The sequence below is a fragment of the Triticum aestivum genome, chromosome 3A (genome assembly GCF_018294505.1).
Source record: "Triticum aestivum cultivar Chinese Spring chromosome 3A, IWGSC CS RefSeq v2.1, whole genome shotgun sequence".
In the NCBI taxonomy this organism is placed as follows: domain Eukaryota; kingdom Viridiplantae; phylum Streptophyta; class Magnoliopsida; order Poales; family Poaceae; genus Triticum; species Triticum aestivum.
The window spans coordinates 585,420,598-585,447,580 of NC_057800.1; the positions used below are offsets into that span (position 1 = coordinate 585,420,598).

At 43.0% G+C, this 26,983-nt stretch overlaps 1 protein-coding gene across 1 annotated transcript; it reads right to left on the reverse strand.

The window, feature by feature from the left end:
- Positions 1-532: 532 nt before the first annotated feature.
- Positions 533-3,733, reverse strand: LOC123062394 (cysteine synthase). Its single transcript, XM_044485886.1, has 10 exons — positions 3,417-3,733; positions 3,013-3,122; positions 2,886-2,943; positions 2,538-2,801; positions 2,284-2,421; positions 1,582-1,633; positions 1,436-1,485; positions 1,274-1,333; positions 1,117-1,197; positions 533-1,007 (listed from the first exon to the last, which is right to left on the reverse strand). The coding sequence occupies exons 1-10, from the start codon at positions 3,651-3,653 to the stop codon at positions 918-920; spliced, it is 1,140 nt and encodes a 379-aa protein (XP_044341821.1). The 5' UTR covers positions 3,654-3,733; the 3' UTR covers positions 533-917.
- Between the last annotated feature and the right edge of the window lie 23,250 nt (positions 3,734-26,983).

Here is a 26,983-nt window from a genome sequence, read left to right on the forward strand (position 1 = left end):
ACTATAGTACAAAGAACACATTACAATACAAAGAACGTAAATACAAATGTTCAATCTATCAACTGTCATTACAGTACAAAGAACTTTACTGTCACTATAGTACAAAGAACACATTACAATACAAAGAACAGCAGAGGTAACAGAAATCACTCGTATTCAATATCGTTAGTTTGACAGAACAAAATGCAAGTTATATATCACAACAACAACGAAACACCATTAAAATTTTCAAATGTTAGATTTTTTTAACGATATAACCTTGGTGGCTGTCCCAAAATAACTGTCTTTGATTTAGTAGTTGGGACGGAGGGAGTACGATTCATACTACAAACCGCAAAGGAGAGAGTATGCAATATTCAGAACCATTTGTTTGAACCCAAAAACGTACCCCCTCCGTCCGGAAATACTTGTCCTAGAAATTGAATAAAATTGATGTATCTATAACTAAAATAAGTTTAGATACAACCATTTCGAGGACAAGTATTTCCAGACGGATGGAGTAACTCACGAGCTCAATCTGAACGAACCAATCACCAACTAAGATAGGAGACCATTTAGTGAGATCAGTCAAATATCAGATGACAAGTCTGGTTTGTTCCAGGCCCTAGACTACTCAAACAAAGATCCTAAGCGAACTACCGCATCTAGCTCTGCATGTTTCACCGAGTTCCAAACGTTTGAGGCAGATAATACAGTATACAACAACTCATGATTTTCCCTTCCCTCGGGTTTTTATGGAACCAAGTTCATGCAGTCCTGCAGCCCACTCGGCAGCAACTCCGCCCATATTTCAAACTTCTACGACCCGTGCCCTTCTGCTGCCGGAGCATTCTACACCTCAGCCCTGCTTGATGTGTTATGTTTGTCATGCTGTGGAAACCTGTCGGATCCGTCTTTCTTGGAGTGGGTGAAGTCAGTCATCTCTTCCTCATTCTTCGAACAGAGTTGTATATCGGCCGGAACAAAATGCTAGAGATATATCTTTCTCCAAAGCTGGGGAAGATAACCTGCAAATTCATGTCATTAACCATCTGGTGAGTGGGTTATAGGAGGACATCTATAAACCGGTAGCCATGCCAGAATGGCAACATGTTCAAATCAACGGAAATATCTCACCGCAATCAGCTTTCCAGCATTTTCAGGTCTTTTGGCCACGTTTATAGCAGCAATTGCTGCAGCACCTGACGAAATGCCAACCTGTGAAAACAAACAACCCATGTGAATGCCAAACTGATAACTCGATAATAATCTATTTGGTTGTGCACTTCCTTACCAGCAAGCCCTCTTTTAGTGCAAGTAGCCTTGCAACATCAACTGCCTCTGCAGTGGTAACCTGCAAGTTCAACAACCATAATCAACATAACAGCTGACAAGAACTGTGAAGAGTCAACTAAATCTGCAAACATAAACAGAATACTAGAGTTGCATTCCAGACCTTCACAACCTCATCAAGGAGCTGAACATCTAGTATGCTTGGAATATAACCTGTTGTTGTGACATTAAGGCGTCAATTCCAAGGAAGTTGTATTCAATAAGCTCATATCTCAAATACATCCATTTGTTAAGTGCTATTAAATTTACCTGGCTTGTCGCCAGAAATCACACTAGTTTCAGCAGGTTCTACCCCGATGACCTGATAATGACAGGACAACACAAATGTTATAATATATTAAATTTGACTACAAAATACATGAACACTGTCAAACAATTTCAGGTTATGGAATGTTAGGCCATATGCTAAATCTGTAGATCATATGAATCATGGATATATTGATATCAGCCTTGTACGCTTATGTAAGTTAAATAGTAGTGCATGCAAATTCACCTAAATTCCAAAATATGCAAATGGTAAAGCAGTACATTTAGTAGCAGACCGGTGAGCTATTTCCAACTAAGGCCTGGGATGTGTGAGCACGGGTGCCTCTAGCCAATGGAGCAACACTCAGATCTCAAGTGTAGACATATACTAGTTCAATGTATAGGATATCATATTAAACATTGTTATAAGGGGGTTTGTGTATACTTCTGCCTGTACTTTGTATATTTATACTGGCCCTTGGCCTCCAGGAAACACGAGCTGCATATCTCCTCACATTAAGCACTTCACAAAGTTAAAGCATGGAGTAAACGAGAGCATCCACCAACGACAGCAGAAGAATTAAGATGTAATGCGACAATATTGGAAAAATATGCAGAAAATGGGTGAAGTTGTTGACACAATAACATTTTAATGCAATTTTCTTAAAATCTGAAACTACTTGATGAGAGAGTAAGATTAGAAACCTTAATATCTCTATTCATCATTTTTAAGTAGCGCCCAGTGCCGGTGATAGTGTCGCCAGTCCCAATGCTCGCAACAAGTATGTCAACAGTACCCAGTGTGTCCTCCCATATTTCTGGGCCTGTGGTTTGAAAGTGGATCTGTAATTACCCAAGTGGTTTCTCAATAGATCATTTAAAGAAGTTGGCAAATGAATTTCACATGTGCCGTGTCACAGATAGCATATGAGTAAATGATAATGGCCCGAAGTCTCAACCTCACTGTTAGCTGAATTGTTGAATTGCTGAAACATGTATGCATTCGGTGTCTTCGAAACTATTTCCTCAGCTTTGTCAACAGCTCCTTTTAGTCCTGTTGTAGGATCAGTTAACACAATATCTGCTCCAAATGCACGTACAAGGATGCGTCTCTCAACATCTATCGATGAAGGCATAGTTGCTATCATTTTGTATCCTCTAGCAGCAGCTACTGCAGCTAGTCCTATACCAGTATTCCCAGTAGTTGGTTCTACCAAAATGGTCTGCAAATGTATACAATATCTGCGTAATTTAGTACCTTCATGGTGACAATACTCTTACAATTTAGCATATATGGACAATCAAACCTTGTTTGGAGAAATTAATCCTTTCTCTTCTGCATCACTAATCATGCTTAATGCAATCCTGGAAAACATATTGAGTGAGAAGCGGCACAAACAGCACTCCAATACATAGTGTGATAACGATGTATACCTGTCTTTGACGCTTCGGCAAGGCCCCATGTACTCGAGCTTTGCGGCAATGTTCGCAACACAACCTTCAACGACATTATTTAGGTATACCATTGGGGTCTTTCCAATTAGCTGATCAACAGGATAGACAGAATAAACTGGGATTTAGCCCAATATCCCTCACATAGATTGCTTCGGAGAGTAAAATAGGGCCTCTATCGATATTTAAAATCCATGCTTTTGGTGACCACAGAAGATGTTCACAGTCTAATCAAGTATTACAAAAATGTATCCAAATATTCCGTAACAATGCAGCGAACCCCCACTTCCCCTAGACCATAATACAAAATCTTAATGGCTTCAGTGGCCTCCCATACCACTCTGACGAAGCAGGAAACACAATCAGGATGGGAATAGACAGCGCACCTGAGTGACGTCCACCGCGATGTTCACCGCTTCGACATCATCCGCGTACTCCTCTGGGATCTCGATGGCCGCGGGCGCCGCGACCTTAGGTGAGGAGGCCGTGGGAAGGGGTCGGTGGGCCGTTACAGCGCGGGGGCAGGTGAGGAACCGGGGCGCTCGTGGGACACTAGCGTAGGCCGGCGCGGATGGAATGGCCGGGAGGAGGAGGGAGCAGGCTGGCGGCGACGCCATCGCCATTGCCGCTGTCTGCGCGAGGGGTTTTACAGAGGGGAAAGAGAGGGAGCCGCCTCTGGATAAGGGGAATGGGGAACGTGCCGTCGGGTTCTGGCGTTTTTTAGCCCCATTTCAACCAGTGCTGCACTGCCGCTCGAAATTTCTTTAAACAAAATGCTACTCCCTTCTTTCGGAAATAACTGGCCCGGTTTTATTTACTTCAAAGTAGAAACACGTCAGTTATTTCCGAAGTAGAGGAGTAAAACACGTATGTTTTTCTTTATTCAAAAAACAATGATTACCCCGGCCTCTATATCATTTTGGGGCGTGTTTGGTTCACATCTTTGTTTTTTAGCATTTTACATACTTGTCCCAGTTGAGCCTAGTTGGGCAGATGCATGCTAAAAACCAACCTATGCATGTAGTTTGGTTACCTACATTAGGTTTTCTGCATGAGGGAATCAACTAGTCAGCACGTTATTTGGTTGCTTGCACCGTTGTCGGTAAACAAGCAACACGTTTAGGGCTGCAACTCGCGAGCTAAACGAGTAGCTCGTGACTCGGCTCGAATTGACTTGAATTCGAAGAATAACGAGTTGAGCCGAGCTTTAGTTTAAGATCGTTTATAGAGCGAGTTAAACGAGTCAATCTCACGAGTACTCGTGTAACTCGTTAGGATCGGTACAAAAGATCGGCCACTCCCAATCCAAAAAAAGACCAGCCACTCAACACCCCGCATCCCAGGCACACAACACATGGCCCTACAATTGAAGGCCCAGCCACCCAAGAGACTCATGCGTTACAAGAAAATTACAATTGTTTGGCGATGTATATGTTTAATATATACATAATCATTTTTATCATATTTGAGGTTTTATGTTCATATCTTTAACAAGCTTAACAAGCTAAATGAGGCAGCTCGCGAGTTATACAAGTCGAGCCAATCTTGGGTTTGAGCTCGTTATAGTAACAAGTCGAGTCGAGCTAGCTCGTTAACTAAAAGAGCTCTAGCGAGTCGAGCCGAGCTGGCTCGACTCGGCTCGAATTTCAGCCCTAAACACGCTGTTTAGTTGCAAACGCCTAAAGATGTGATCACCACTTCTCATTAGTGGTGATCTTACCACACACTTAACATTGTTTTGTCCTAGCTAGGAAACAAATGGCAGTTTATCCTAGCTACTAGCAAATGGCAGTACAGTACAAGTTATTAAGAGCCAACATGGTTGAATAAGGATAGTTCAATGATACTAACTAGGTGATTCCTCTTCCTTGCTTCTGTTGCTCCCTCTATCTTCTTCCTCTTGTTCTTCTGCTTTAGATCCTTGTCTGACCTCTATTATCCCACATTGCCTGAGCCCAGTTCATCCTTTTGTTCTTCCATGCTTCTTTTCGAACGCCTCCACACCATGGTCGAAGCTAATCACCTCATCAGGAGTCACATCTTCCTCCTCCGGCACAAATTCATCAACTCCCCATTGCAAGATTCAATTGTGAATGATGCAACATGCAAGAATAAGCTTCACCTAGGTAGGGTAAGGGTGAAATGGCTTCTAATCCAGGATTTTAAACCTGATCTTCAGAGCTCCAAAGCCCCCTCTCAACAGTGACTCTAAGGCTGGGGTGTCTGAGATTAAACAGTTTCTGAGGAGTCCTAGAATAGTTCCTACCAGCAAGCTCGTTCAGATGGTACCTGGTTTTCCCGAAGGATGGAAGAACACTTGGCCGACATGCATAGACAACATCTCCAAGGTAGAACTTGCCATCAGGGATGTTGATGCCACCAGGACGACTCATGTTGTCACTGAGAATGTTAGCATCATGTGCTGATCCTTCCCAGCCAACTAGCACATATGTGAACTTCAGATCGAAGTCAACAGCAGTTAGCACATTCTGGCTTGTGTGGTGCTTCCTCCCTCTATATGTTGCAACTTGTGAGCTCGGTACTCTGGTAGTGACATGAGTACCATCTATTGCTCCAATGCAATCCTGGAATGGCATTACAATATGTTGTTAGTCTAGTACAGAACAATAACAACATATCAAGGCATGAACTACAAGAACATATAAAGTGCTCACCTTGAAGTATGGATACTGTTGGGGAACGCAGTAATTTCAAAATTCTCCTACGCACACACAAGATCATGGTGGTGCATAGCAATGAGAGGGGAGAGTGTTGTCTACGTACCCTCGTAGACCGTAAGCGGAAGCGTTATGACAACGCGGTTGATGTAGTCGTACGTCTTCACGGTCGACCGATCCTAGTACCCAAAGTACGACACCTCCGCGATCTGCGCACGTTCGGCTCGGTGACGTCCCACAAACTCACGATCTAGTAGAGTGTCGAGGGAGAGCTTCTTCAGCACGGCGGCGTGATGACGGTGATGATGATTCTACCGGAACAGGGCTTCGCCTAAGCACCACTACGATATGACCGAGGTGGATTATGGTGGAGGGGGCACCGCACACGGCTAAGAGATCAATGATCAACTTGTGTGTCTATGGGGTGCCCCCTCCCCCATATATAAAGGAGTGGAGGAGGGGAGAGGGCCGACCTCCTAAGCGCGCCCAAGGGGGGAGTCCTACTCCCGGTGGGGGTAGGATTCCCCTTTCCCTAGTTGGAGTAGGAGAGGGAAGGAATAGGGAGACGGAGAGAAGGAAAGGGGGGCCGGCCCCCTCCCAATTTGGATTCGGCTTGGGGGGCGCGCCTCCACCTTGGGCGCCTCCTCCTCCTTTCCACTATGGCCCATTAAGGCCCATTGACTCCCCGAGGAGTATCGGTAACCCCCCGGTACTCCGGTATATGCCCGAACTCTCTCGAAACCTTTCTGATGTCCAAACATAGTCATCCAATATATCGATCTTTATGTCTCGGCCATTTCGAGACTCCTCGTCATGTCCGTGATCACATTCGGGACTCCGAACTACCTTAGGTACATCAAAACACATAAACTCATAATACCGATCGTCACTGAACGTTAAGCGTGCGGACCCTACGGGTTCGAGAACTATGTAGACATGACCAAGACACGTCTCGGATCAATAACCAATAGCGGAACCTGGATGTTCATATTGGCTCCCACATATTCTACGAAGATCTTTATCGATCAAACTGCATAACAACATACATTGTTCCCTTTATCATTGGTATGTTACTTGCCCGAGATTTGATCGTCGGTATCTCAATACCTAGTTCAATCTTGTTACCGGCAAGTCTCTTTACTCGTTCCATAATGCATCATCCCGTAACCAACTCATTAGTTACATTGCTTGCAAGGCTTATAGTGATGTGCATTACCGAGAGGGCCCAGAGATACCTCTCTGATACTCGGAGTGACAAATCCTAATCTCGATCTATGCCAACTCAACAAACACCATCGGAGACACCCGTAGAGCATCTTTATAGTCACCTAGTTATGTTGTGACGTTTGATAGCACACTAAGTGTTCCTCCGGTATTCGGGAGTTGCATGATCTCATAGTCATAGGAACATGTATAAGTTATGGAGAAAGCAATAGCAACAAACTAAACGATCATCGTGCTAAGCTAACGGATGGGTCAAGTCAATCACATCATTCTCTAATGATGTGATCCCGTTAATCAAGTGACAACTCATGTCTATGGTTAGGAAACATAACCATCATTGATTCAACGGGCTAGTCAAGTAGAGGCATACTAGTGACACTCTGTTTGTCTATGTATTCACACATGTACTAAGTTTCTGGTTAATACAATTCTAGCATGAATAATAAACATTTATCATGATATAAGGAAATATAAATAACAACTTTATTATTGCCTCTAGGGCATATTTTCTTCAGTCTCCCACTTGCACTAGAGTCATCAGAATGGAGTTTCTTCATGCGCTTTACACCAATATGACCCAAACAGCAGTGACACAAATAAGTTGCACTATCATTATCAACTCTGCATCTTTTGGCTTCAATACTATGAACATGTGTATCACTACTACCAAGATTTGGTAAAAATAGACCACTCATCAAGGGTGCATGACCATAAGATATTACTCATATAAATAGAACAACCATTATTCTCTGATTTAAATGAATAACCGTCTCGCATCAAACAAGATCCAGATATAATGTTCATGCTCAACGATGGCACCAAATAACAATTATTTAGGTCTAAAACTAATCTCGAATGTAGATGTAGAGGTAGCGTGTCGACGGTGATCACATCGACTTTGGAGCCATTTCCCACGCGCATCGTCACCTCTTCCTTAGCCAATCTTCACATAATCCATAGCCCCAGTTTCGAGTGGTAAATGTTAGCAACTGAATCAGTATCAAATACCCAGGCACTACTGCGAGCATTAGTAAGGTACACATCAATAACATGTATATCAAATATACCTTTCACTTTGCCATCCTTCTTCTCCGCCAAATACTTGGGGCAGTTCCGCTTCCAGTGACCAGTCCCTTTGCAGTAGAAGTACTCAGTCTCAGTCTTAGGTCCTGAATTGGGTTTCTTTACTTGAGCAGCAACTGGCTTGATATTCTTCTTGAAGTTCCCTTTCTTCCCTTTTGAAAGCACAAGTGCTCCCTAGGTGGTTTTGATAATTGATGACAACATATCTCTTATTGGACTAACATTTCGATCTATCATGTTTCAGATAAGTTCAACAATGGAGTGGCATGGACTAAAGGTTGTGGGAACTCCTTCAAGATGCTAAGGACAAAGGATTGGCTAAAGCTTCAAGCTCAAGACTCATCGTTTTACATTTTAGTGATCCAAGATCACATTGAGTCTTTAGGAAAAGCCAATACTATCAAGGAGGGATGAGGTGTTGCTTAATGAGCCTCTTGCTTCATGTGCTTAGTGATATGCTCCAAAACCCTCAGCTACTTTCCCACTTCCACATATGACCTAAACCCTAAGCCAAACTCGGTCCTACCGATTCTTCCTATCTGGCGCCACCGAGTTTCACTTGTCATAAGCCACTGCCAAACCCTAATCAGTTCGGTCTCACCGATGGGATCTCGGTCTCACCGAGATGGGCTTGCAAACTCTCTGTTATCCATTGCAATATTCTCGGTCCCACCGAGATATGCAACCGGTTCCACCGAGTTTTGCTTGGACAAATCTCAGTCTCACTTATTACCCAAATCGGTCCTACCAAGTTTGAGTAATCGGTCAAACTGAGTTTTGGATTTACCCTAACCCTAGCACATCGGTCCCACCGAGTTGATCCAGTCGGTCCCACCGAAATCTCTAACGGTCACTAAGTTTACCTTTTCGGTCCGACCGAGTTTGTTGATTCGGTCCCACCGAGATTGGAAAACTGTGTGTAACGGTTGGATTTTGTGTGGAGGCTATATATACCCCTCCACCTCCTCTTCACTCGGAGAGAGAGCCATCAGAACACATACACCATTCCAACTCATATGTTCTGAGAGAGAACCACCTACTCATGTGTTGAGACCAAGACATTCCATTCCTACCATATGAATCTTGATCTCTAGCCTTCCCAAGTTGCTTTCCACTCAAATCTTCTTTCCACCAAATCCAAATCCTATGAGAGAGAGTTGAGTGTTGGGGAGACTATCATTTGAAGCACAAGAGCAAGGAGTTCATTACCTACACACCATTTGTTACTTCTTGGAGAGTGGTGTCTCCTAGATTCGCTAGGTGTCACTTGGGAGCCTCCGACAAGATTGTGGAGTTGAACCAAGGAGTTTGTAAGGGCAAGGAGATCGCCTACTTCGTGAAGATCTACCGCTAGTGAGGCAAGTCCTGTGTGGGCGATGGCCATGGTGGGATAGACACGGTTGCTTCTTCGTGGACCCTTTGTGGGTGGTTGCTTCTTCGTGGACCCTTCGTGGGTGGAGCCCTGTGTGGACTCGCGCAACCGTTACCCTTTGTGGGTTGAAGTCTCCATCAACGTGGATGTAGGATAGCACCACCTATCCGAACCACGGGAAAAACATCCGTGTCTCCAATTGCGTTTGAATTCTCCAAACCCTTCTCTTTACATTCTTGCAAGTTGCATGCTTTACATTCCGCTGCTCATATACTCTTTGCATGCTTGCTTGATATGTATTGTGTGTGTTGAAATTGTGCCTAAACTCCACTTAAACCGAAAAAGCTTAAAAAATTGCAACTTGAGCATTATGTGTCTAATCACCCCCCTCTAGACACATCTACTTCTAGATCCTACAAGTGGTATCAGAGCTTTGGTCTCCATTCCTTGGTTTAATCACCATTGGAGGAAGATAGATGTGTCTACATTAGGGAGTCTTAGACATAGAGTGCCTATTCTTGATGGAGAGTATTTCCATGAGTGGAAAAATAAGATGCTTGTAATCTTCAATCAATATCATTTGAACAAGTATATTGCTAGCCCTTGTGCACCTCATATTGATCCTTTGCATCCTACCCTAGATGAAGATATTGACATGATTCGCAATCTTAGAACTATTGAGCTCATCATTAGAGGATTACCCAAAAATTTGATTGCTGGTTTGCCTACTCACAATTGTGCCTATACCATATGGAAATTTCTTGAGGAACGATTTCCCGATTATTCCTTGAAAACTTTGGATGAAATTCTCCATAAATCTATTGCCTTGAGTAAGATGAACTCTAGTGATCCTAGTTTTGGTAAATGTCTTTTTGAACTTGCCAATCTTAAGCATGCTAAAGGAGATGTTGGAATCATTAATGATATCATATTCAAGGCTATAAGAATTCATAAAAGTGACCACTTTGATGATCATTTATCTAATGAATTACCCTCTCTAGGAAATGATGAGTCACAAGATCATGATGAACATGAATATTATGATGATGATAGTGACTTCGATCTTGATGATGCAATGAGACATTTTGGTCTTATGGCAAATCTTTGGGGATATGAATCAGGAGGAAAGGAATGGGTTCTTGATAGTGGATGTACTGATCATATGACCGGAGATGAAGAGATGTTTCGTGAGCTTGCTGAAAATGACGGCCCTCAAAAATATGTCACCTTTGGTGATAATTCAAAGGGTAAAGTGGTTGGCCTTGGTAAGGTGGCCATCTCACATGATAGTTCCATTCAAAATGTCATGCTCGTTGAATCTCTTGGCTACAACTTACTTTCAGTATCTAGACTTGCTGATTTCGGTTTGAATGTCCTATTTACTGAGGTAGATTGCCAAGTATTTCGTCGAGACAATCATAAAATGGTCTTTACGGGTATGCGTAGAGGTGATCTTTACATTGTCGATTTCTCTAAAAAGGCACAACCTAAAACTTGCTTTGTTGCTAAGTCCTCAAAAGGTTGGTTGTGGCATAGACGACTAGGTCACGTTGGCATGAGAAACCTTGACAAGCTTATTAAAGGAAATCATATCCTTGGAGTCAACGATGTCATATTTGATAAGGATAGACTTTGCAGTGCTTTTCAAGTAGGTAAACAGGTTGGAGGAAGACATCCCGTGAAGAACATCATGACCACAAGGAGGCCACTCGAGCTACTTCACATGGATCTTTTTGGTCCCAACGCCTACAAGAGTCTCGGTGGAAATTCCTTTGGTCTAGTTATAGTTGATGATTTTTCAAGATTTACGTGGGTGTTCTTTCTTAATGACAAGTCGCAGGTCCAGAAGATCTTCAGAAACTTCGCTAGGAAGGCCCAAAATCAGTTTAATGTGAAGATCAAGAAGGTTCGGAGTGACAATGGAACGGAGTTCAAGAACGCAAATGTGGACACCTTTCTTGACGAAGAAGGGATTTCACACGAGTTCTCGGCTACGTACACACCTCAACAAAATGGAGTTGTTGAGAGGAAGAACCGGACGCTCATCGAAATGGCAAGAACGATGCTTGATGAATACAAGACGCCAAAGCACTTTTGGGCAGAAGCGGTTGAGACAGCTTGTCACCAACAAATCGCTTATATCTTCACAAGCTACTCGGCAAGACGGCATACGAGCTTCTCACCGGCAACAAACCCCAAGTTGGATACTTTCGAGTATTCGGCTCAAAGTGCTACATTCTTGATAAGCATCGTCGTTCAAAGTTTGCTCCTAAATCTCATGAAGGTTTTCTACTTGGTTATGGCTCAAACTCTCACACTTACCGTGTCTACAACAATTTCACCCGAAAGGTTGAAGAGATGGTAGATGTGAAGTTTGATGAATCTAATGGCTCGCAAGTAGAGCAATTGCCAATTGATGTAGGAGACAAAGACTCTTCAGAAGCAATTCAAGACTTGTCCATTGGCAAAATTCGTCCAACGGAGGTGAAGGAGAGTACTTCATCCGTCCAAGTGGAAGCTTCTACTTCACGACAAGGTGAACCAAGAATCGACACAGAAGCATCCACAAGTGGGACACACCAAGATGAAGAAAACGAGGAAGTACGTCAAGATGAACATCAACAACCTCCTTCTCCACCACGACAAGAGAACGACGACGTCAACAATGAATAAGGCCAAGAAGAAGAACAAGATGAAGAAGATGTTCAACGAAGACCCAAGCAAAAGCTCTCACGAGTTCGAGCAAGAATTGCCAAAGATCATCCCGTCGAGCAAATCCTCAATGATATACAAACCGGGAGAATCACTCGCTCAAAAACTCATTTAGCTAACTTTTGTGAGAACTATTCATTCATCTCTAGCATCGAACCTATGAAGGTTGAAGAAGCATTGGAAGATCCAGATTGGATAAACGCTATGCATGAAGAGCTACATAATTTTGAAAGAAACCAAGTTTGGACATTGGTCGAGAAGCCCGACAACAACCACAACATCATTGGTACCAAATGGGTGTTTCGCAACAAGCAAGATGAAGATGGACAAGTGGTTCGCAACAAAGCACGTCTCGTCGCCCAAGGGAACACACAAGTCGAAGGTATGGACTATGGTGAGACGTATGCTCCCGTTGCTAGACTTGAGTCCATTCGCATCTTACTTGCCTATGCTAATCACCATAATATCACCTTGTACCAAATGGACATTAAAAGTGCTTTTCTAAATGGTGAAATAGAGGAGGAAGTTTATGTCAAACAACCTCCCGGCTTTATCAATCCTAAGAAACCAAATCATGTTTACAAACTTCACAAAGCTCTTTATGGTCTTAAACAAGCTCCTAGAGCATGGTATAAATGCTTGACCAAGTTCCTTACTACAAGTGGTTTTGAAATTGGTAAAATTGATTCTACTCTCTTTACTAAAAGGGTTAATGGAGAACTATTTGTATGCCAAATTTATGTTGATGATATCATATTTGGTTCAACTAACCCTCTCTTTAGTGAAAAGTTTGGAAAGCTAATGTTAGAGAAGTTTGAGATGTCTATGATGAGTGAACTCAAATTCTTTTTCGGGTTGCAAATCAAGCAAACTAAGGAAGGTACATTTGTCTCTCAAACAAAGTACACCAAGGACTTATTCAAGAAGTTCAATATGCAAGAATGCAAAGGTATGTCTACACCCATGCCTACTAGTGGACATAATGATTTAACCAAAGATGGTGAACCGGTTGATCAAAAGGTTTATCGCTCTATGATTGGTTCATTGTTATACCTATGTGCTTCACGTCCCGATATTATGCTAAGTGTGTGCATGTGTGCACGATATCAAGCTGCTCCTAAAGATTGTCATCTTAAGGCTGTGAAAAGGATAGTGAGATATTTAATCCATACACCAATTTTTGGCATTTGGTATCCTAAGAGGTCTTCTTTTGATCTTGTTGGCTATTCTGACTTGGATTATGCCGGAGACAAGGTTGACAGAAAGTCCACATCGGGTACTTGTCAATTTCTTGGTATATCTCTTGTGTCTTGGTCTTCCAAGAAACAAAACTCGGTATCCTTATCCACCGCCGAAGCGGAATACATTGCCGCTGGTTCATGTTGTGCTCAACTACTTTGGATGACCCAAACTCTTAAAGATTATGGGATTTATGTGAAACATGTTCCACTGCTTTGTGACAATGAAAGTGCTATCAAAATTGGTCATAATCCTGTACAACATTCTCGAACTAAGCATATTGAAGTTCGTCATCATTTCATTCGAGATCATGTTGCTAAGGGTGACATCAATCTTAAGCATGTTCGCACCGACAAGCAATTAGCGGATATATTCACTAAACCACTTGATGAGAAAGTGTTTTGCAGGTTGAGAGGAGAATTGAACATCATTGATGCTTCGAACTTGGAGTAGAAACTCCATTGGATACATGCAAGACACGAGCTTATGACTAATCCATGATATATCTCTTATGATAACTATCTTATGTCTTGGATATATTTGCACCTTGCATGTTGCCTAACCCATGTAGGTGCTTGGTTGAATCTAATTCCATGAGATTGCGACTCACTCACATCTTGAGAAATCTCTACAAGACCAAGACTCTACACAATAGTGGTTGAAGACAAGGAAGCACAAAACCACTCAAACATATCATTTGACAAATTCTATGTTAAGCTTCATGATTGTCATTTTTGGATACACAAGTGCTCTTCCTTGCAAGAACTAACCCATGTAGGTAGATGAACTCAAACTCCAAGTGGTGCTCCCAACTCTTGATGAACTACATCAACCTTGAGCACCCACACAAGTTCAACTACATGAGCAACAACCACACCACCACCCAAGGTATGTTATTCCATCTTAGAGAAGCTTTACTCCAAGACATGAGTCAAAGCAACTTAACAAGGTGAGAATACATCAAGATGCTTAAACAAAAAATGGTAACCCCATTTTGAGCTTAAAACGATGAGTATGACCTACGATCAAGTGTCCTCACTTGACTCCTAAGTCAATATACTCTAACATAGGTGACTATGTCACCGCCCAATTCTAGATGAAGTTCTCTTGTGTTCTTTTCTGAGTTATTGCATTTGTCCCTTGCATATTTGTTTCCTTCTTTGTCCAAAAAAAACTTCATCTAGAAACTTTCACTCTTTTCTCTTTGGTTTTTGTTCTGCATATTTCTGCATCAAATTCCTTGCAAATCTTTCAGCTAATTCATTGCAAATCTTTGTGAGATCTTACTTGACTAGTGAGCTGAGGTGACCAGTGTTTTTCTCTGTGATGAACTCGGTTTCACCGAATTGCCATTTTCGGTCCAACCGAATCCCTTCGGTACTACCGAAACATGCCACTCGGTGCCACCGATTTCGCAACAGGAAAAACAGTTTGCCACATATTCTATATTTCTTCTGATCCAGCTCCACTCAATGAATCTTGTCCTCTACAAGCATCACAGTTTTATTCCCTGCTTTGTACTGAATCTCAAGGACCAAACCTATTCGACGGATTCCAGGAAAAACCTTCTTGGAAATTGATGTCAAAGGGGGAGAGAGAGATCACATCAAAGCTTATCATCAGGGAGAGAGAGATCACATCAAAAGCTTATCACCTACAAAGGAGAAAGAAATCTCCAAGGGGGAGAGAATACTCAAGGATCCCAGATGCTTGATGTTCAAGAGGAGAGATGCCACATGTCTTTTTGGGGGAAAGACATGTTCATATGAACTCATTTGAATTAAGTTCTATTCATATCTTTCAGCTCTGATTTTCTGTTTCCTATCTTCTCCCAATATCCCATGTACGATTTAGGGGGAGCAAGACACCTAAGGGAAAGAAATCAGTCAAATTCATTGCATATCTTTATTCTTGGGGACATGTTGAATTCAATGTGGTACCTTATACTCACTCTCTACATGTCATCCTAGTCTTGGTATTCTTGTGGTTTCTTTTGTTTGCTCTGGCCAGTGGATGTACCTGTGTTGCAGGTTCATTCCATCCTAAGCCAACTCAAGACCACAAGGTAAGTATATGCATCAAAATCATGAGTATGAGGAGTTCTTGCTTATGTACATACTGTTTGCAAGAAGGACTCATGAGCATGAAGGTACTTTCCTTGATAATCTTTTGCTCTGATGCATATGGCCAAGATACATGTAACACATTGCCTACTCTGTCATGGTTATGCTCTCACATGCCTCTATATTTCATATTTACATGAGTGCATACATGTAGGGGGAGCCTATGCTTGTTACATGTCCTTCCAAAGCTTTACTTGCTGTTCTTTATATCTTTATCTAAAGCTTTGATGTATGTTGCCATCAATTACCAAAAAGGGGGAGATTGAAAGCACAAGTGCTCCCTAGGTGGTTTTGATAATTGATGACAACATATCTCTTGTTGGACTAACATTTCGATCTAGCATGTTTCAGATAAGTTCAACAATGGAGTGGCATGGACTAAAGGTTGTGGGAACTCCTTCAAGATGCTAAGGACAAAGGATTGGCTAAAGCTTCAAGCTCAAGACTCATCATTTTACATTTTAGTGATCCAAGATCACATTGAGTCTTTAGGAAAAGCCAAACTATCAAGGAGGGATGAGGTGTTGCTTAATGAGCCTCTTGCTTCATGTGCTTAGTGATATGCTCCAAAACCCTCAGCTACTTTCCCACTTCCACATATGACCTAAACCCTAAGCCAAACTCGGTCCTACCGATTCTTCCTATCTGGCGCCACCGAGTTTCACTTGTCATAAGCCACTGCCAAACCCTAATCAGTTCGGTCTCACCGATGGGATCTCGGTCTCACCGAGATGGGCTTGCAAACTCTCTGTTATCCATTGCAATATTCTCGGTCCCACCGAGATATGCAACCGGTTCCACCGAGTTTTGCTTGGACAAATCTCAGTCTCACTTATTACCCAAATCGGTCCTACCAAGTTTGAGTAATCGGTCAAACTGAGTTTTGGATTTACCCTAACCCTAGCACATCGGTCCCACCGAGTTGATCCAGTCGGTCCCACCGAAATCTCTAACGGTCACTAAGTTTACCTTTTCGGTCCGACCGAGTTTGTTGATTCGGTCCCACCGAGATTGGAAAACTGTGTGTAACGGTTGGATTTTGTGTGGAGGCTATATATACCCCTCCACCTCCTCTTCACTCGGAGAGAGAGCCATCAGAACACATACACCATTCCAACTCATATGTTCTGAGAGAGAACCACCTACTCATGTGTTGAGACCAAGACATTCCATTCCTACCATATGAATCTTGATCTCTAGCCTTCCCAAGTTGCTTTCCACTCAAATCTTCTTTCCACCAAATCCAAATCCTATGAGAGAGAGTTGAGTGTTGGGGAGACTATCATTTGAAGCACAAGAGCAAGGAGTTCATTACCTACACACCATTTGTTACTTCTTGGAGAGTGGTGTCTCCTAGATTCGCTAGGTGTCACTTGGGAGCCTCCGACAAGATTGTGGAGTTGAACCAAGGAGTTTGTAAGGGCAAGGAGATCGCCTACTTCGTGAAGATCTACCGCTAGTGAGGCAAGTCCTGTGTGGGCGATGGCCATGGTGGGATAGACAAGGTTGCTTCTTCGTGGACCCTTTGTGGGTGGTTGCTTCTTCGTGGACCCTTCATGGGTGGAGCCCTGTGTGGACTCGCGCAACCGTTACCCTTGGGTGGAGCCCTGTGTGGACTCGCGCAACCGTTACCCTTTGTGGATTGAAGTCTCCATCAACGTGGATGTAGGATAGCACCACCTATCCGAACCACGGGAAAAACATCCGTGTCTCCAATTGCGTTTGAATTCTCCAAACCCTTCTCTTTACATTCTTGCAAGTTGCATGCTTTACATTCCGCTGCTCATATACTCTTTGCATGCTTGCTTGATATGTATTGTGTGTGTTGAAATTGTGCCTAAACTCCACTTAAACCGAAAAAGCTTAAAAAAATTGCAACTTGAGCATTATGTGTCTAATCACCCCCTCTAGACACATCTACTTCTAGATCCTACACCTTTACCCTTTTTCTTGAAACTAGTGGTATTGTTGACCATCAACACTTGATGCTCCTTCTTGATTTCTACCTCCGCAACCTTTAGCATTGTGAAGAGCTCAGGTATCGTCTTATCCATTCCTTGCATATTATAGTTCATGACGAAGCTCTTGTATCTTGGTGGTAGTGATTGAAGAACTCTGTCAATGACACTATCATCAGGAAGATTAACTCCCAACTGAGTCAAGTGGTTATGGTACCCAAACAGTCTGAGTATATGTTCACTGACAGAACTATTCTCCTCCATCTTGCAGCTATAGAACTCATTGGAGACTTCATATCTCTCAATCCGGGCATTTGCTTGAAATATTAACTTCAACTCCTGGAACATTTCATGTGCTCCATGACGTTCAAAACGTTGTTGAAGTCCCGGTTCTAAGCCGTAAAGCATGGCACACTGAACTATCGAGTAGTCATCAGCTTTGCTCTGCCAGGTGTTCACAACATCTGGCGTTGCTCCTGCAGCGGGTTTGTCACCTAGCGGTGCTTCCAAGATGTAATTCTTCTGTGCAGCAATGAGGATAATCCTCAAGTTACGGACCCAGTCTGTGTAGTTGCTACCATCATCTTTCAACATAGCTTTCTCTAGGAACGCATTAAAATTCAATGGAACAACAGCACGGGCCATCTATCTACAACAACATAGACATGCAAAATACTATCAGGTACTAAGTTCATGATAAATTAAAGTTCAGTTAATCAAATTACTTAAGAACTCCCACTTAGATAGGCATCTCTATAATTATCTAAGTGATCACGTGATCCATATCAACTAAACCATGTTCGACCATCACGTGAGATGGAGTAGTTTTCAATGGTGAACATCACTATGTTGATCATATCTACTATATGATTCATGCTCGACCTTTCGGTCTCAGTGTTCCGAGGTCATATCTGCATATGCTAGGCTCGTCAAGTTTAACCCAAGTATTCCGCGTGTGCAAAACTGGCTTGCACCCGTTGTATGTGAACGTAGAGCTTATCACAACACGTGGTGTCTCGGCACGACAAACTGTAGCAACGGTGCATACTCGGGGAGAACACTTATACCATGAAATTTAGTGAGAGGTCATCTTATAATGCTACCGCTGAACTAAGCAAAATAAGATGCATAAAGGATAAACATCACATGCAATCAATATAAGTGATATGATATGGCCATCATCATCTTGTGCCTTTGATCTCCATCTCCAAAGCACTGTCATGATCACCATCATCACCGGCTTGACACCTTGATCTCCATCGAAGCATCATTGTCGTCTCACCAACTATTGCTTCTACGACTATCGCTATCGCTTAATGATAAAGTAAATCAATTACATGGCGATTGCATTTCATACAATAAAGCGACAACCATATGGCTCCTGTCAGTTGCCGATAACCGTGTTACAAAACATGATCATCTCATACAATAAAATTTAGCATCATGTATTGACCATATCATATCACAACATGCCCTGCAAAAACAAGTTAGACGTCCTCTACTTTGTTGTTGCAAGTTTTACGTGGCTGCTACAGGCTGAGCAAGAACCGTTCTTACCTACGCATCAAAAACCACAATGCGGTATAGTGATTGCTTTTTGATCTTCAGAAAGAACCCTGTTCATTGAATCCGATTCAACTAAAGTTGGAGAAACTGACACCCACCAGCCACCTGTGTGCGAAGCACGTCGGTAGAACCAGTCTCGCGTAAGCATACGCGTAATGTTGGTCTGGGCCGCTTCATCCAACAATACCGTCGAATCAAGGAACAACTAGTGACGGTAAGAAATATGTATATACCCACGTCCACAACTCCTTTGTATTCTACTCGTGTATATAACATCTACGCACAAACCTGTCTCGGATGCCACTGTTGGGGAACACGGTGATTTCAAATTTTTCCTACGCACACACAAGATCATGGTGATGCATAGCAACGAGAGGGGAGAGTGTTGTCTATGTACCCTCGTAGACCGTAAGCAGAAGCGTTATGACAACGCGGTTGATGTAGTCGTACGTCTTCACGATCGACCGATCCTAGTACCGAAAGTGCGGCACCTCCGCGATCTGCACACGTTCGGCTCGGTGACATCCCACGAACTCACGGTCCAGCAGAGTGTCAAGGGAGAGCTTCGCCAGCACGATGGCGTGATGATGGTGATGATGATGCTACCGGAACAGGGCTTCGCCTAAGCACCGCTACGATATGACCGAGGTGGATTATGGTGGAGGGGGGCACCGCACACGGCTAAGAGATCAATGATCAACTTGTGTGTCTATGGGGTGCCCCCTCCCCCGTATATAAAGGAGTGGAGGAGGGGGAGAGGGCCGGCCTCCTAGGCGCGCCCAAGGGGGGAGTCCTACTCCCAATGGGAGTAGGATTCCCCCTTCCCTAGTTGGAGTAGGAGAGGGAAGGAAGGGGGAGAAGGAGAGAAGGAAAGGGCGGCTGCCGGCCCCTCCCAATTCTGATTTGGATTGGGGGGCGCGCCCCCACCATGGTCACCTCCTCCTCCTTTCCACTATGGCCCATTAAGGCCCATTGACTCCCCGGGGGGTTCCGGTAACCCCCCGATACTCCGATATATGCCCGAACTCTCTCGAAACCTTTCCGATGTCCAAACATAGTCATCCAATATACCGATCTTTATGTCTCGACCATTTCGAGACTCCTCGTCATGTCCGTGATCACATCCGGGACTCCAAACTACCTTAGGTACATCAAAACACATAAACTCATAATATCGATTGTCACTGAACGTTAAGCGTGCGGACCCTATGGGTTCGAGAACTATGTAGACATGACCGAGACACATCTCTGGTCAATAACCAATAGCGGAACCTGGATGTTCATATTGGCTCCCACATATTCTACGAAGATCTTTATCTGTCAAACCGCATAACAACATACGTTGTTCCCTTTGTCATCGGTATGTTACTTTCCCTAGATTTGATTGTCGGTATCTCAATACCTAGTTCAATCTCGTTACCGGCAAGTCTCTTTACTCGTTCCATAATGCATCATCTTGTAACCAACTCATTAATTACATTGCTTGCAAGGCTTATAGTGATGTGCATTACCGAGAGGGCCCAGAGATACCTCTCCGATACTTGGAGTGACAAATCCTAATCTCGATCTATGCCAACTCAACAAACACCATCAGAGACACCTGTAGAGCATATTTATAGTCACCCAGTTACGTTGTGACGTTTGATAGCACACTAAGTGTTCCTCCAGTATTCGGGAGTTGCATGATCTCATGGTCATAGGAACATGTATAAGTTATGGAGAAAGCAATAGCAACAAACTAAACGATCATCGTGCTAAGCTAACGGATGGGTCAAGTCAATCACATCATTTTCTAATGATGTTATCCCGTTAATCAAGTGACAACTCATGTCTATGGTTAGGAAACATAACCATCATTGATTCAACAAGCTAGTCAAGTAGAGGCATACTAGTGACACTTTGTTTGTCTATGTATTCACACATTTACTAAGTTTTCGGTTAATACAATTCTAGCATGAAGAATAAACATTTATCATGATATAAGGAAATATAAATAACAACTTCGTTATTGCCTCTAGGGCATATTTCCTTCAGATACCATCTTGGGCTAGTGCGAATCTTTGTAGGAGTCCAGTCAGTTGGTGACCTGATCATCTCTCCGATGAGCTCCCCAATAGCATACTGCACTTGCTTGAACCTCTGGTTATGACCAACAACACGGAGGAACATGGCCACTTGCTCTTTCATAGTGGTGTGGATGCTATCTTCTAGCAGCCCCTGCTCCTAAATGTCTGCATAAGCCTGGCAAAAGGTGCTCTTTTCATTCGAAGCATCCACAGAGCCTCTTGATACTTCCCCAACGTATCTATAATTTATGAAGTATTCATGCCATGTTTACAACAATTTTATATGGTTTTGGTATGATCTTATTAGAACTAACCCGGACTGATGTTGTTTTCAGCAGAACTACCGTGGTGTCGTTTTTTGTGCAGAAATAAAAGTTCTCGGAATGGGATTAAATTTTACAGTGATTTTTATGGACCAAAAGAGACCCCCGAGGCATCGGAGTTGGGCCAGAAGAGTCATGAGGCGACGGCAAGGTAGGGGGCGCGCCCTACCCTCCCCCCCGGAGGGTGCTCCTGTCTTGCCGATGCCTCGTGGACCCCCTTGACATGAGACCGATGCCAAAAATTCCTATAAATACCAAAACCACCAGAAAGAAACCTAGATCGGAAGTTTTGCCACCGCAAGCCTCTATAGCCACGAAAAATCAATATAGGCTCTCTCTGGCACCCTGCCGGAGGGGGCCATCATCACAGGAGGCCATGAAGGAGGAAGCCAGAAGGGGCCATCATCACCATGGAGGCCAAGAACCAGAGGGAGAACTTCTCCCCATCCAGGGGGAGGCCATGGAGGAGGAAGCACAAGGGGAAGACTCTCTCCCCTCTCTCTCGGTGGCGCCGGAGTGCCGTCGGGGGAACCATCGCCGCGGTGATCATCTTCCTCATCTCTTTTAAGCGGTCCACTCTCCCGCACCCCACTGTAATCCCCTACTTGAACATGGTGCTTTATGTTGATACGTCTCCAACGTATCTATAATTTTTGATTGTTCCACATGCTATTATATTACATGTTTTCGATGTTTTATATGCATTAATATGCTATTTTATATTATTTTTGGGACTAACCTATTAACCTAGAGCCCAGTGCCAGTTTATGTTTTTTCCTTGTTTTAGAGTTCCGCAGAAAAGGAATACCAAACGGAGTCCAAACGGAATAAAACTTTCGCGATGATTTTTCTTGGACTAGAAGACATCCAGAGGACTTGGAGTGCAAGTCAGAGAAGCCACGAGGTGGCCACAAGGACGGAGGGCGTGCCTAGGGGGTAGGGCGTGCCCCCACCCTTGTGGGCCCCTCGTGACTCCACCGACTTATTTCTTCCGTCTATATATTCCCATATATCCCAAAAGCAACCAGGGGAGCCACGAAAACACTTCTCCACCGCCGCAACCTTCTGTACCCGTGAGATCCCATCTAGGGGCCTTTTCCAGTGTCCTGCCAGAGGGGAATTCGATCACGGATGGCTTCTATATCAACACCATTGCCCTTCCGATGAAGCGTGAGTAGTTTACCACAGACCTATGGGTCCATAGCTAGTAGCTAGATGGCTTCTTCTCTTTCTTTCATTCTCAATACCATGTTCTCATCGATGTTCTTGGAGATCTATTCGATGTAATACTTTTTTGCGGTGTGTTTGCCGAGATCCGATGAATTGTGGATTCATGATCAGCTTATCTACGAATATTATTTGAATCTCCTCTGAATTCTTATATGCATGATTTGATACCTTTGCAAGTCTCTTTGAACTATCGATTTGGTTTGGCCGACTAGGTTGGTTTTTCTTGCAATGGGATAAGTGCTTAGCTTTGGGTTTAATCTTGCGGTGTCCTTTCCCAGTGATAGTAGGGGCAACAAGGCATGTACTGTGTTGTTGCCATCGAGGATAAAAATTTGGGGTTTACATCATATTGCTTGAGTTTATTCCTCTACATCATGTCATCTTACTTAATGCATTACTCTGTTCTTCATGAACTTAATACTCTAGATGCAGACAGGAGTCAGTCGATGTGTCGAGTAATAGCAGTAGATGCAGGCAGGAGTCGGTCTACTTGACACAGATGTGATGAATATATTCATGATCATTGCCTTAGATATCGTCATAACTTTGTGCTTTTCTATCAATTGCTCAGCAGTAATTTGTTCACCCACCATAATATTTCATACCTTGAGAGAAGCCTCTAGTGAAAACTATGGCCCCCGGGTCTATTTTCCATCATATAATCTTCTACTTTCCATCATATTAGTTTTCGATTTACTTTCTTTGCAATCTTTTACTTTCCGATCTATAAACCAAAAATACCAAAAATATTTACTTCACTGATTATATATATCTCTATCAGATCTCACTTTTGCAAGTAACCGCGAAGGGATTGATAACCCCTTTATTGCGTTGGGTGCAAGTTGTTGATTGTTTGTGCAGGTATTCGGTGACTTGTTCGTTGTCTCCTACTGGATTGATACCTTGGTTCTCAAAACTGAGGGAAATACTTACTCTACTTTGTTGCATCACCCTTTCCTCTTCAAGGGAAAAACCAACGCAAGCTCAGGAAGTAGCATATGCCACATATTATGATCCAATGATGTGTTGCCATCCTATAATGTTTTGAGTAGATTTCTATTGTTTTTGTGTTGATTGATGATCTCGAATGGTTTGAGTTGTATGTATTATTTTGGTGCTGTCTTATGGTGCCTTCTGTGTCGCGCACACATGAAGGATTCCCGCTGTAGGGTGTTGCAATATGCTCATGATTCGCTTATAGTGGTTTGCTAGAGTGATAGATTCTTAAACTCGAGTAAGGGGGTTGTTGCGTATGGGATAAATGGGACTTGATACTTTAACGCTATGGTTGGGTTTTACCTTAATAATCTTTAGTAGTTGCGGATGCTTGCTAGAGTTCCAATCATAAGTATATATGATCTAAGTAGAGAAAGTATGTTAGCTTATGCCTCTCCCTCATATGAAATTGCAATAATGATTACCAATCTTGTTAACAATTGCCTAGGACAATTCTGCACACCCCTCCATCATTATTCCACACTCGCTATTTATAATATATAGTAATATATTCTAACTCTATGTTAATAGCACCTATTTTTATATTTTAGTTCTCCGATATCATGCAAAGCTATCCTCTTCATACCCACAACGTAGTTTTATTTCTCGTTTCTAGATGGAAGCAAATGTTCTATGTACGTAGAGTCGTATCAGTTGCAGATAGGACTTGAGAGAATATTGATCTTACCTTTAGCTCCTTGTGGGTTTAACACTCCATACTTATCACTTCCACCTTTGGAAATTGCTATGATGATTTCTTGCACTTGGAGATTACCAAGCTCTTTTCTGGCGCCGTTGCCGGGGAGCAATAGCATGGGGTTGATATTCTCGTGTGTGCTTGTTTGCTTTCTTCACTAAGTAGATTTTGTTTTTTATTTTGTTTTTGTTTTCTTTAGTTGTGGGTGAAACAAACAATTTTTTTTTAAAATACAAAATACAAAAAATTACTTGCCTCTTATGCCTAAAAACTTTTTCAAAAAGAGAAGTGATTGGAATGTTATGCATTGGAGAAGTGAGGGTCGACCTTGAACACTTGTGTTCATGCTCATGAAAACAATGTAGAATTTTTCATGAAAGTTTCTCAAAAATAATTATCCCCTTGTATATATCCATTGTATTATAAAAATAATGTGCCAAGGTTTGGCTTTAGAATGTTTAAATTGCTTGTTTGGTGTGTGCAACAGAAAAAACAGAAACTTTTGTTGTAGTAATCGAATTTACATTTTTACTGGAGCATGATAAAATCTTGAAATTTTACACAGTACTTCTCTGCAAATTGTTTAGTTTGTCCTAATTTTTTTTATAATTTTTTGAGTTACAGAAGTATACTAAGTTTCCAGATTTTTACAGAATATCTTGTTTTTGACAAATTCTGTTTTCTATATGTTGTTCACTTATTTTGATGATTCTACGGGTTGTATCTGGGGGATATGAACCATGGTGAAATTGGAATACAGTAGATATAATGCTAATATGAAAATGGAATGAGTTTACAACAGTACCTAAAGGTAGTGATTTGCTTTATTATACTAACGGATCTCACAAGCACTACACCACGATCCACTATAGCTCACGAACCGTACGTTGGTAAAACTTTTCCTAATCCATAGAATAGTGCATCGGTAAAACTATTGACACAATGTATGTTAGCAAGAGTATGAATCATAAACGGACTATGTGTCAGCTAAGCTATTGATGCACGGTGTGTTGATAAAAGTACACACCGAGACAGCTTGTGTGTCAGTAAGCCTATAAATCGGTTACATACAGTATGTTGGTAAATGTTTGGGAAGCAACTAGTTGACGAGCGCTCCTTCGGGAGCCTCGCAACGATCAACGCCACTTGGCGCGCTCTCAGCCATTCGCCACGTGTCGCGCTCTGGACGTTTCCTTCGGATTTTGTTTTTTTATTTCTTCACACGCGTTTTCGGCTTTTTAAACGGTTTTTCCCCGGGTTTTTTCGACGTTTTGGTTTTCCTCCGGTCTTTCTTAGCTTTTCGATCAAAAAAAATTCAGAATTTTTTTTGCGCGAAAAAACGCGTTTTTTTTTTTCCATTTCGCAAAAGTCACGGTTTTTCTTCCGCGAGAGGCACGGTTGTGCTTTATCGAGAGTCACGGTCGTGCCTTTCGGAAACGAAAAAAACGCGTTTTCTGTTTTTTTTTCTTTTCCGAGAGTCACGTTTTTTCTTCCGCGAGAGTCACGGTTGTGCTTTTGCGAGAGTCACGGCCGTGCCTCTCGGAAAGGGAAAAACAAAATGCGTTTTCTGTTTTTTTCTTTCGTGAGAGTCACGGTTTTGCTTCCGCGAGAGGCATGGTTGTGCTTACGCGAAAGTCACGGCCGTGCCTCTCGGAAAGGAAAAAAACACACGTTTTCTGTTTTTTTTCACAAGAGTCACGGTTTTGCTTCCGCGAGAGGCACGATTGTGCTTTCGCGAGAGTCATGGTCGTGCCTCTCGAAAACGAAAAAAAATGCGTTTTCTGTTTTTTTCCTTCCACGAGAGTCACGGTTTTTCTTTCACGAGAGGCACGGTTGTGATTTTGCGAGAGGCACGGACGTGCCTCTTTTGGAAAGGGAAAAAAACCGTGCTCCCGGTTCGGTTTTTTCGCCCGGTTTTTTTCGTCTGGTTTTTTCGTGAAAAAAAAGTTCGTCAAAATCTATCAACATGGGATCTAGTTTTGAAGATCTCGACGCGAGGAATCCAATGGTGAAAACGGTTCAAGATTTGGACGCACGGTTTAAGAGATAAAACGTTTTGAATAAACGGATCTACGAAAAAAGGGAGAACTCCCAGGTTGCGACAAGTGGCGCGCTGCATGTGCGCCACTTGTCGTGATCTGGGAAAGTGAAGTGTTCATTGCAACGAGTACTCCTTAATTAGTGATTTCGAAATGTTTGGGACAAATAGTCTGAGGCCAGTGAAAACGTTCGCGCCAAACTGAAAAAGAGGCGGGCTTTTTTGAGCGAAAAAATTGGATCTTGATAAAAGAAGCCACGCGGCCCCCTTTTCGCATCCCTAAATTAGAAATTCCCCACTCCTCTCCCATCTGCGCCGCCTGCATATTCTCACCCTGCCGCTGCCACCACTATCTCGCCTCTCGCCGGCACCGCGCTACCGCCGCCACTGCCCACTGCCACCACCACCCTCTCGCTGGCACCGCCTATAGCACCTCATCGTCTCACCCCCTGCAACATCGTCCTCTCCTCACCCGTGTGTCGCCCGCATCTACTCACCCAAACTCCGTCACCACCTCGTCACCAGGACCGCCCACCGCCGCCCCACCACCTGCCTCTCCCCTCTACAACAATTCATCCCTCACCCCCAGGGGGGAACCTTCTCGCCTCGTCCCTTTGCTAGGTTTTGGTGGCGCATGTGAGAGGAGAA